Here is a 12,243-nt window from a genome sequence, read left to right as displayed (position 1 = left end):
GTACAGTCCCCTTGTGGGACTGCCTGAAGGCAGACCTGCCTCAGAGAAGTTTGCTACTAGTTTATAGATATCAAAGCTGAATTCTCCCCCTCCCCTCATCAGAGGAGCTTCAAGCTCTATTCCTGCTCAGTCAAATGATGAGGGGAGGAGGATCACTCTTCCTTCAGTCCTTCTTCTGCCGCTGTGAAGTTAGGATGGTCTACAGCAGGGGTAGTCAAACTGCGGCCCTCCAGATGTCCATTAGTTCAGTTCTCTCATGATTGCACTTTGTACTGGCAAATGCTGGCAGGGGCTCATGGGAACTGTAGTCCATGGACATCTGGAGTAGGGTTGTGCGATTCGGCCGCCGAAGCGGAACTCCGCGCCTGCGTGGTTGCGACCGCTGTCACGCCGCTACCGGCACCGCCCTCCCCCCCCGCGGCGCGGCGCTGGCTGCGCCCGGACGGAACGGCCGCTTTAGCGGCCGAATCGCACAACCCTAATCTGGAGGGCCACATTTTGACTACCCCTGGTCTACAGCTTCTGGTTACTTATCATCGGTTGTTTTCACTCTCTTATTGGATATGACCTTGTCAATTATCTCTGTGTTATCTGCTGAAAGATAAATTTCATCTGAAAAATACAGACAAGATCAAAAACAAGTAGGAAGCTGCCTTTGTTTTTTATAAAAGTTTAGCAACAGTCTTATTATACAAACAAGCTTCTGGCCAGTTTCCACACATGCTTTCAGTTGAGTTTTTCTTCCAAGTAGTCGTAGATCATTTCCATCTGTATAGGGAATACCTGTATATTCCTTGCTTGCATAAGTCATCCCAGCCTAATCTCTATAACGACATACAGAAGCCCTCATTTCAGAGAATCTTGATTGCCTTTCACCCCATCAGCATGGTGGTTCATCCGAGCACCATTATAGCCAGGCTGACAGCGTTTTGTAAACATCATCCAAAGAAGTGGTTCATTTTTATTAGTCTCCTGAAGGGCTATTTTTAAAAGTCATTAAATGGTTTGCTCCCGGTGCTAAATTACCGCTGCCCCCAAGACAGTATGCATGTGCTTGGCAAGCAGACTTCCCAGCTGAATGTGTCACGATCTGCACCTCCCAACAATCGTTTATGATGATACATTGATTCTGGGACCTGCTAATATCAATCTGAGTTTCACAGCTACTATGATTTAATTTGTTTAAGTCGAACAGAACTCTTCTGTAGATTTTTCTTTTTGGAGGCCTAGGGGAGTGTGTAGAGTACTGCGGATGGGTGGAGAAGATGAAATTAACTCTGTTTCATCATTCCAACCTGAACCATCCCATTATAGCCTTACGAGCTTGGCTCATACTTGGTAATTCAACCAGGTGCATAGAAATTCTGAAATAAGACCCTGGGGCATTCTGATATGGTCCAATGATGTTTCAGCACTCTTTTCTTTGAGATGCAGATTGCGAGGATCTATAAGTGTCAGTCTCCTGGGATTTCTCTGTACAAGGCGCTCCAATGAAAAGAGACTTTGCCTGAAAGCCCATGTCTTATTTCACTCACCATTACTCCTGTAGTGAGCCCATAGGTGTCTGTCTTCAACTACTTTTAAATTACTGATTAGTTCAGTTCTCTCATGATTGCACTTTGCGTGACTTCTTACTACATATTCCTTTAAGGATCTCCCCCCTCCCTCCCTCCCTTTCATTAGGTGCACTGTGATTTATACAATAAGATTTATTTCTTCCCAAGGAAAGAGAATAACAGCTGAAGAAAGAGCATTATAATGTCCTTGAGGAAAATCCTGGCTCTTAGTAAGATTTTTAAAAAGAAAACAGCCCGTTCTAAAATTGCCTTGCATCCCACCGCTGTAGCCTTCCACAGTGTAAATCTTCTGCAATGGAACTGGAGGGAGGCTTCATCTGTTATGGATCATAGGGGCTTGAATGAAATTCATACTGCCTGGAAAGAAAGTTCTGTCTTTTCATCGCCATCCTTTATTCCCCTGTATGGATTTGAATAGAATGTTTCCCAGTATTTGTGCTATCACAGGCTTGTGAACGTGGCTCATATGCCAGAGGTACAAAATACTAAGCAGCCGTGTTTTAGACATGCTTGTGAAGCAGCACATGGCCCAAGAGGTGTGGCATAAGATTCCTTTCAGTACTGCAGAATAGCGATCCCCAGCCTGTGGGCCGCAGACTACATGTGGTCCTTCGACTAATTGGAGGTGGGCCCCAAAGGACGCCTTCTCCCCCTCCCCTTGGCCCTTTATTTCATCCCCCCAGCCCTTTACAACACACTTCATTGTTGTGGCGTGTCTGTATCTTATTTTGAAGGGATGTTTAAACATTACCATAGCGATCAGAGAGCGTTAGGGCAGTGGTTGAGAGTAGAGGAGTAAACTACCTCCCCCCCACCGGGCCTCAGTAAAAGGCGTTGAGTGGTCCCCGGTGATAAAAAGGTCGGGGACCACTGCTGCAGAAGATGAGTAATGCAAGGCCTGAGTTCTTCTGGAGCGTTATTGGTCCTGAAGCACATTTGTCACATCATGCAGAGTAGCTGTTTAGGATAAGGCTCTAAGAACTAATGTTGCTCAAGTAGAGGACCAAATATGGCTCTTTTAAAAAAGGAAGTCCGATCTTCAGGTTAAGGTTTATTGGATGGGTCCATGACTTGGATGGCCCAAACTAGGCCAATTTCATTAGATCTCAGCAGCTAATGTTTTGGTGTATTTTCACAATGTAAACTGCCCTGAGCCCCACCACCACCACCAGAAAGGGTGGTAAAGAAATGCAATGAATGAATAACAAACAAAAGAATGAATTATGTGGGTTAATTTTCTATAAGCTTTTAGATTATCATTGGCATGTTTATGATTTCAAAACCACATTCAGATTCTTTAATGTTAGACAGTGGTGAGTACATCGTTGCCTATAAAGGGAATCACAGAATGGCTGGTGCAGTTGTGGGTTTGTATTTGTTAGGGGCAGTGAGGGTGCTTAGCTAGAAGCCATTGTCCTGTGAAAGTAAAGACAAAACCGCTATTGGTACAAGTGAATTAGAGTATCAAAACAAAAACATTAGTAGAAAAGGAAATCAAGGGTAGATTTGTTTTCCTTCTTCTAAGCTGAAAGGATTTGGACTCTTACAGTTGAATAAAGTGAAACCTTGTTATGCTCCATGTTTCTGTTAAATGTGTGTCATTCACACCATCTCTTTTCCATTTGGGAAGGGGAAAAACTTCACCCTGTGTTCCTTTTCACTCTTCTTCTGTAGATTAGCAGCATTCTTTCGTAAATTGGCATTCCTGTCCCTGGAGGCTGTAGCTGACAAGCAGGACACATTTGATTTTCAGAGCTGTGATTATTTACAGGATCAAACATTTATTGCATTATTGTACACCAGGGATTGTCTTTTTCCCAATCTACATGTGCAAAACTGAAAGTATGCTTATTTCGATATATATATGGCCATTGAAGCATGCTGTTCCTATTGTGGCTGTGCCTTTGTCTATAGAGGTCCAAATGAAATCACTGTATCAGTTTTTATATTTTTATGGTGGTGCGAATTGCTGACAAGTCTCAGCCAACTTATGGTAGTGCTTTCAAGGCAAGAGATGGGTAAAGGTGTTTTGCCATTGCCTGCCTTTATGTAGAAAACCCTGGTCTTCCTTGGTTGATTCCCATCCTCATACTAACCAGGGCCAACCCCACTTAGCTTATGAAGTCTGATGAGATTGAGCTAGCCTGGGCCATATTTTTAAATATTGTTATAGTCTTCTAAATTAATGTTTTTTTTAGAAGCAGATTTCAAACTGGTTTCTTAAACTAGTTAAGCGGGATCCCTGTTTAAACCTAACCTGGTTAACATTGCTGCCTAAATAATGTTTAAGTGCTGTTAATGCAAGAGGTAAGAAGTGCACTTTGGAGTTAGGAGAGCCTAGGGAGGGACTCATAGCTTTGAGAGAGACCACACACATCACGTAGAAAACCCTCAATGTCTCCAGGTATTAAAGGCTTGGATAGAAAGTTTTGGAAATGGTCCTCGAGACCTTGGAGAGCAGCTGCCAGGCAAAGCAGACTGCACTGAGTACAATGAGTGTAAGGCGGTTTCATGTGCTCAGATGATGCTGTGGGCTATTGTAAGTCGTGGTTAAGTGAAGTCTCTCCGTTATGACTAAATGAAGAATTGTAGAGCTAGTTGGTGGCCATCTGATATCGCCCTATTTCCTTCTCCATATATAGTTCTTTTCATCCTGATGCCTGGATAACACTATTGAGTTTTAATGGTGTCATATTCAAGGAAAACTTTGAGCATGTTTTGGGGAAATTGGCTCATGATCATTATCATTCTGTAACATGAACCTTAAGATTAAGGTGCAATAACCTAGTACTTTATGAAATTATTCTTGGCATGATTGTTGTATCTCAAAACTTACATTTAGGAAGCAGACTCCCCTTCCCCAATTCTAAAATAGATTAATAACCATATCTATTACCTTCCTTTCCCCCTCCTGCAATTCTGCAGCATATATTGGACTCAGGTATATGTATCTTTTACACGGCATGGAGTTCTAATTTAGTGGGCATCACAAAGGATTAAAAATACTGTTCATTGTAGCAGTTGTATATTCATCTTTTACAAATATTAAATAATCTTAGAAAAAGGTCATAGGACAGATTAAGTATGCTGAAATTTAATTTTCACAGTAATTCCAAATAGGAAATATTGTGAGTGATGGAATAAGCCTCTGGCCTTCAAACATAGTACCTTTTGCTTTTTAATATACTGAAGTATTTAAAGAATATAGGCGTACTTTGAAGAGCATTGAAATTCATAGATTTTTTTTAAAGAAAAACTTTATTTGAAAGAAAATAAACACCATTAAATTCACCCATGTGATCGCCTTAAAATACTCCAAGCATTACTAATTACTGATAGCTAAGAAATTAAACAGTGTGTGTGTGTGTGTTTTAATGTAAGAAATCATTATATATTTTGAATTATTGTGCTGGGTTTAAATAGCATGTACCACATATGAAGCAGTTAAGAGTTCTGGATGCTGCCATGCGTAATCTAAAGTACTAGTACAAAGTCCACATAAACTCAAATGACATAATCTACCAGGAAGTTCCCCTTCATAAATCCTGTTAAAATTAGTTTTATTCAAGGTATACACTTGTGCTTCCATGAATATTTCTTTAGATACAATGAAATAACATTTTGTGCGCATGCACATGAAGGCTTATACCTTGAATATAACTTTGTGGGTCTTAAAGGTGCCACGGGACTCAGACTTTGTTCAGATGCTCTCCAGGTGACAGATATGAGTTCATCTAGAGAAAATAACTTCTTTGTGAAGGTGGACTCTGTTGCAGTATCTATTGAGCAGGGGGTTGGACTAGATGGCCTGTATGGCCATTCCAACTCTATGATTCTATCCCCAGTGAAGAACCTCTCTTCCCCAAGCCCTGGCTTCCTCAGGCTCCAGTCCCAAAATGTCCAGGTATTTCCCAACACAGATCCGGCACCCTGTAATGCTGTGATGAGTGGACATGTGAGAGCCTCTATCCTCAGATGGAGAGGACAGGTTTTTTTCCTGCATTTCCTGGTTCTTGGGCTTGGAAACGGCATCCCGCCCTTTAAATTTCTCCCACCTTCTTGGACTCATCCTGTCAGTGAACAGAAGGGCTTGCTGCTGCAATTTTCTCCATACTGCCAAGATTTCTTGGCAACCAGAAGGGAGGACATGACTTTACCTAGCTATTTGGGAGTTGGACCCCTGTTGGGGGGCCGGGTGAAGCCAGAACATCCTGTTTTATTGTTGTTCCTGACCTTGTTTTGGTGCCTGAGCCATTAGTATAACAGCAAACAACGCATGAGGAATCACGGGTGGGAAACAGTCCCCTCATACAAATATTTAGCAGTTACTCAGATCTTCCCTCCAGGGTTCGTTAACTTGTCAGGTGAACGGAGCAAGCAAATTTTCCCTCCTCTCTTATTCATTTTATTTCTCTTTAACTGACTTCCAAGTGAGTCAACAGACTCTCCTTGGACTATGGTGAGAGTTAAGGATTAAGACTGGCCAGCTAATATTGGGTTACTATATTTTGAAAGGCAAAAAAGAGGACATATTTCCCAACTGATTACTTCAATAAGTGTTCACCATGACAAATCTCATTTTAAATCCCTCTACTATACAGGCTGTGTTAAAAGCTACTACCTAGAAATATTTCTAACCTTCAGCCCCAAAAGAGGACATTTTAATCAGTTAAAAAAACCCAAAAGAAGATAGACAGAAAAAAGAGAATGTGTCCTCTAAAAAGACCCTACCTAAGAACACGCTATATAGTGTTTACAAGAGGTAGGCTCTAATCTGGTTTGATTCCCCCCTCCTCCACATAAACCATGCTCAGCAACTCTGGGCCAGTCACAGTTCTCTCAGAACTCTCTCAGGTCCACCTACCTCACAAGGTGACTGTTGTGGAGGGAGGGAGGGTGATTGTAAGCCACTTTGAGACTCCTTAGGGTAGAGGAAGCCAGGGTATAAAAAAACAATTCTTGTTCTCTGCCTTCATGAAGGAAAGTGCTATAAATTTATTTTGTAAAAGCATCTATATATATATTCATCTTTGCTGAATGACATTTTCTCTTTTACATATCAGGTATAATTAATGGTGCATCTTTAATGCTTGATGTCAATGATTTCCTCATTAAGACAAGCCTCAAGGAAAAAAGCAGAACGCTGGTTGGACCTCTGTGCTGTTCTGTCACCGTGGACGCTAAATGGTGTAAGCACAGTGGTAATCCTGGTCCAGAGCTGTCAATTCCAAAAGTCCATGTTGATGTGAGAGGTGGGCTGATGCAGGTCGGTAGCTGAATTGCATTCGTTAATTTTGTCTGTCTGAGTAGCATAAAGTTCTTCTGTCTGAGAAAATTCATCTGATATGAGGATTTAAAAAAAAATCTGTATAAAATTTAAATAAGATTAGTAGTAAATACTTGCTGCACACTCTGTCTGTCCGTCCTGTGAGTACTTGATACTGCCTTAAGGTAGTGTCAATGAACCTTAGATAAGATTAGTAGTAAATACTTGCTGCACACTCTGTCTGTCCTGTGAGTACTTGATACTGAAGGTAGTGTCAATGAACCTTAAATGAACATTGCTTCTGTTCCAGGTAAATTACTAGAAGCTATTAGTATAGAGAGAATTATTAACCAGGATGTAAATAAGAATGAACTTACAATGTACTTGGGCTTCCAAAGGACTCTTGAAAAAGTCCCTTACCAACAATTCATGAATAAACTCAACACTTATGGGATAAAGAGGCCATGGCCTAGGGATTAAAAATTGGCTGCAGCAGTTTTTATTGTTACAGTCCTAGGCCAGCCATGAGAAAAATGGGCTAAACAACAGGAAATTAAGAGTAGAAATCAATTGACAGTTCTGTCAATGGAAGGAAGTAGGCAGTGGCGTCCCCCTCAGAGATCAGTATGGCTGACCCTCGTACTTTTAGCAATTGAACGATCTTCATCCTGTTTTGATTAATTATGGATCTGCCATTTTAAATGATATTCTCAGAGAAAGGCGGGCATATCATCAGTATTTTATATAAATAAGAAAAAGTGAATTATAAGAATTGGACCAAATGCTATAAGGAACACAAACCTTTTCTGATGCCTACCAAGTGTTTTTAGGAAACAGGTAAAAGATCAGATTTCCATATCCTCTACTTAAATTATCTTTAGGTCATTAGATAACTAAAAGTGACTGGTACAGAAGGTTTTCAGCACCAAAGTAGCTTTTATGGATCATGTTTGTGATGCCCCTACAACAAGAACTGCTACAGCAGTAACCAGTCATTTTCAGTAGCCAGTGATTTTATAGTAGATGAGTGATAGGTGAGTGTTCTACATAGTGCAGGGGGTTGGACTAGATGATCCATGAGGTCCCTTCCATTATTCTATGATTCTATGATTCACCAAAAAGGAAACAAAGCTAAGTCAGCAGAAGCAAAATATTGCCTGTCTAGACAAGTAGAAGGCTACTAAGCCTGCTGCTTGCTCCTGCACTTCTGCTTCCAGCCAGTGCTATATGGAGAATGTCTGACTACTGCAAATCTACGTCCCATTTTGCTGATTGTCAGTGCTTTTCCCCCTTTCTGCAGCACCTCTAATGAATTTTAGTGGACACTGCAACCCCTTCTTCATCTCCTTTAATTTAGTTCTTGTTGTATCATGAAGGGACAAAAGTAAAGGTCTTTTGTATTTTCTGTTTCTTCCTTCTCTGGCAATTAATTTTCCATTTCCTGTTTTAATGAGGTTTTCTATGACCATTTAGGCATTTCAGAGCCAGAATCTTCACTTCTAACGCCTTCCAGGTGCAATATACCCAGTAATGTGAATTCATAGAATAAATTTGTTGACAACATATAAAGTTTGAATGTAAAATATTTGATTTTCAATTTTCTAAATTTGCTCTTCTTTTTATAAGGTTTTCTGGGGTCAGGAGCATTTGAACTGTTTAGTTCTTATACATGAACTTCTGCAAGGTTACCTTCTGCACGAAGAGAGGATGGAGAAGCAGAGCTCTGATCATGTATATTCAGCACCACATCCTACAGACAGGAACCAGGGTTCTAAAACAGAGCATAATTCAGATGATCTAAGAACAGGCCTGTTTCAGTACATACAAGATGCAGGTAGAGAGAATGTTATTAAAATGCACTTCTGTTACAAAATAAATTCAGTAGTAGCCTATTAAATATCACTCTCTTGTTTGACTTTTCCCTCAAGTAATTAAGAAAGCCTCTGTTAGAAAAATACCATTTTGATTTCTTTTCATTTTACGGTGACCTTTTAAAACGCAGGGAAATTGCTTTTAAAAATTTTTTTCCACCCTTTTGATCACAAGGGATTTGTTTTTTAACTACTTTGGTCTCGTAAACCAGCATGCTCCCTTTTAGAAATTATATAACCAATTACAACTTTTTTTTCTCCCTAATTTGATAGAGGCACAGAAACTGCCCAATACCTATGAAGTTGTATTTTACAATGAAACCGAGGACAATCCAGGCATGATGTTATGGAGATACCCAGAGCCCAGAGTGCTCACCCTTGTAAGAATTACTCCAGTTCCTTTTAACACCACAGAAGATCCAGATATTAGCACTGCAGACCTTGGTGATGTTCTTCAGGTAGGTAGCAGCTTGGTAAAAACTGTTGTTTTTTTTAAGCGATTAAAAGCACATAAATTAATTAATGCTTTATATAATGCTTCATAAAGGACTAGTAATCAAGCCCGCTGTAAAATAAAAATACAGCGGGCGCTAAGCTAGGGAGCCCCCGGCAGTCGCGCTGCGCACAGCTGCCGGGGGCTCCTTGGCTGGCTGGCGGGCAATCAGAGGGCCCAATCAGTCCGGAGGAAGGGGTCAATAGTCACCCTTCCTTATCACGGACTGAGCCCACCCTAACTCCTCCCAGCCACAGCTTACCGAATTATTTTTTTTAAGTTTTAAGATTTTAAGATAAGATCCCTATAATGAATAAAGCTATTGGTTTTGGACTGCTTCAAAACTGTGTTTAGCTTTTTATTTGGCTGTAAGCCCATACCGATATAATGTTGCCCAAGGTTAAGGGATCAGGGCTGGACCAGGAGACAAGGAAGTGCATTTGGAATATAACTAATCAAAATATGCTCTAAATCTGTTGTTAACCTCAGAATGGTAACTAATCCAAATTCAGTCACCTCCAGTTTAAATTCCTACTATTGGTAAGGAAATAAAGGGATTAGTTTGACTCCACAGATATTTGCCTGAAAGGCACACCATCCAACCAAAGCTTTTAGGTGATAACTTCATGCCCTGAAACCCTCTTTCCAAATGGGCTTTCTGATGACGCATGTCCACAAAGCCAGTTCAAAGTAATGACACAGAGAGCCTTGCTGCTCTCTGAATGGCTGTCAGGGGTGAGAATGCAATCTCCATTTGAACCATTGTTACAAATAAAATGAATTTATGGAGCACTACATCCTTATTCACAGGACTTCTCATAGATTCACTAAGGACTTCTTCCCTCGACCATAACATTTAACACACACAAGCTAAACCAGCCCCATATTGTAATTTCGTAGCTATTAAGGGTTTGTAATCAGGTTTGTTCCACTTGGGAGTGGCATTTGTCCATCTTGATATAATTCAGTTTATTGAGGTCCAAGAACTATTCATGTGATACATTATTCATGTTGCAACTTTAATAACCGCTGCATTTCAGAGTCCTATTCTGGCAACCATAGAGATCGGAATTATTTATTTTTAGTTCATTGTGTTCTAAACCAACTCTTTCTCACCTCCACCTACCCACTGCTGCCCTCCCATCCCCCACTGGTGGCCAAGGGGAACGGCTTGGTCTAGTGGTTAAGAGTGGTGGCTTCTAATGCGGAGAGCCAAGTTTGATTCACCACTCCTCCACATGCAGGCAGCAAGGTGGCCTTGGGCTAGTTACAGTCCTGTTATAGCTGTTTTCAGAGAGCGGTTTCTCTCAGCGCTCTCTCAGCTCTACCTACCTCCCAGGGTGTCTATTGTGGGGAGAGGAAAAGAATGTGATTGTAAGCCATGTTGGGAATCCTTTGGGCAGGGAAAAGTGGGGTATAAAAACAATTCTTCTACTTATACTGTTATACTTAAAGGTAAAGGTAAAAGTATCCCCTGTGCAAGCACCGGGTCATGTCTGACCCTTGGGGTGATGCCCTCCAGCGTTTTCATGGCAGACTGAATACAGGGTGGTTTGCCAGTGCCTTCCCCAGTCATTACCCAGTACCAGTTTACCCCCCAGTAAGCTGGGTCCTCATTTTACCGACCTCGGAAGGATGGAAGGCTGAGTCAACCTTGAGCCGGCTGCTGGGATCAAACTCCCAGCCTCATGGGCAGAGCTTCAGACTGCATGTCTGCTGCCTTACCACTCTGCGCCACAAGAGGCTCACTGTTATACTTAGATGGGGGAAATCTAGAGAAAGAGAAAATAGCACAGAGTAGTGGTGGTGATTTTGCTGGGCAAAACTATGCTCATTGAGTTGGGAGAGTTGAATCCTTTCTGCCCCCATCACTCAGCCCTGATCCAGATCTGGGGCCAGCATAGCTGCTATTTCTCTTTATAAAATGCTGTAAAATCTGATTGTAGATCTCTCCATCTTGGTTGTAACTGGCCTTTGAAAATGATATTCATATCCAGGGAAGAAGTTCCCTGTATCAGTGAACAGAAGTAATAAATAAATGTAAGGACTGTAAAAGTAATATGATTTATATGGATTATCTCTGAAATGTGGAGATTCAGGGGAATTATTTGTTTTGGTTTCATTAACTGTATGCATGTTTTTGGTAAAACTTCACTGGATTTTGCAAGCTTGCTGTTTTCAGCACAATGTTAACCTTTAAGTAGGTCAATTTTAACAGTGCCTAAAACAGTGGCTAAGGGAAGTTTGGCTTGAGATTTGCTCCAAGTTATAACTTTAGGAACGATTTGACATGACAGTCAACAGGAAACTAATTATGATCAACGTCAGAGGCATTCATTTTTCCTTTTAACAGAGAATACCTCATTTTTGGCTGACTCCATTTCCTTTTTGTTTTGCATTCCCCACTGAGACTGCAATGTTGAGCTGGCATTTGAGAGTCTGGGAAAAGGGCTTTTTTTCGAAAACCACAAATTTCACTGATGTTTGACTCATTTCTCACATTTCAGAAGCAAGTATTTTGGAAGTCCAAATAATTTGTGTATGACAAGGTAGTGATTTAAGTTCATAGCATTAGCACAGGAAGCTATAAAAGATCTGCCACAGCTATCAACAGCAAGGGGTAGTGCCTGCCTGTATTAAAAACCTGCATTAATATCAGAGTGCTTGTAATTTAATTTAGGAAACACTTTTTGAAAATGTGATTGGTAAATAAAATGAATGCAATAATTTCTTTAAGTCCTTACATCAGGCTTTCTCAAGCAGGATTTCTTGATGGCCCTGGAAAGGTTTCCTAAATGGGTGGGAGTTAATTAATTTTATATATAGCATCCCGCAGGACCTGCAAAACGGAGCTCTTTCCCCAGATCTACGGTTGAGGCTGGGCCAGTGGGGGAAGATCAATGGGCCGCTCTGGTGTCAAGCTGCAACTTTGTTATCTCATCTCTCCTGCCTCCTCCCTCTGGAGGTAGGGGCTGGGGATGGGGGGGGGGGGTTCTCTGCCATGCTGTTGGGTTGTCAGTTTATTGTATCGGTATT

At 41.2% G+C, this 12,243-nt stretch overlaps 1 protein-coding gene across 6 annotated transcripts in view; it reads left to right on the top strand.

The window, feature by feature from the left end:
- The window catches only part of VPS13B (vacuolar protein sorting 13 homolog B), a 383,695-nt gene that overhangs the window by 285,885 nt on the left and 85,567 nt on the right, over positions 1–12,243 (top strand). For all 6 annotated transcript variants that reach the window (XR_013234028.1, XM_077351820.1, XM_077351819.1 and 3 more), the window contains exons 37-39: positions 6,641–6,843; positions 8,470–8,677; positions 8,988–9,172. Coding sequence is in view for 5 of the 6 variants with exons in the window: in XM_077351820.1 (XP_077207935.1) it covers positions 6,641–6,843; positions 8,470–8,677; positions 8,988–9,172 (596 nt within the window). In the remaining variant the exon portion in view is untranslated. The remainder of the gene's footprint in view (positions 1–6,640; positions 6,844–8,469; positions 8,678–8,987; positions 9,173–12,243) is intronic.

The sequence above is a fragment of the Paroedura picta genome, chromosome 9, assembly GCF_049243985.1.
Source record: "Paroedura picta isolate Pp20150507F chromosome 9, Ppicta_v3.0, whole genome shotgun sequence".
Taxonomy (NCBI): Eukaryota; Metazoa; Chordata; class Lepidosauria; order Squamata; family Gekkonidae; genus Paroedura; species Paroedura picta.
The sequence above is the reverse complement of the archived record's forward strand: the minus strand, read 5'-3'. Positions and strand labels throughout refer to the sequence as shown.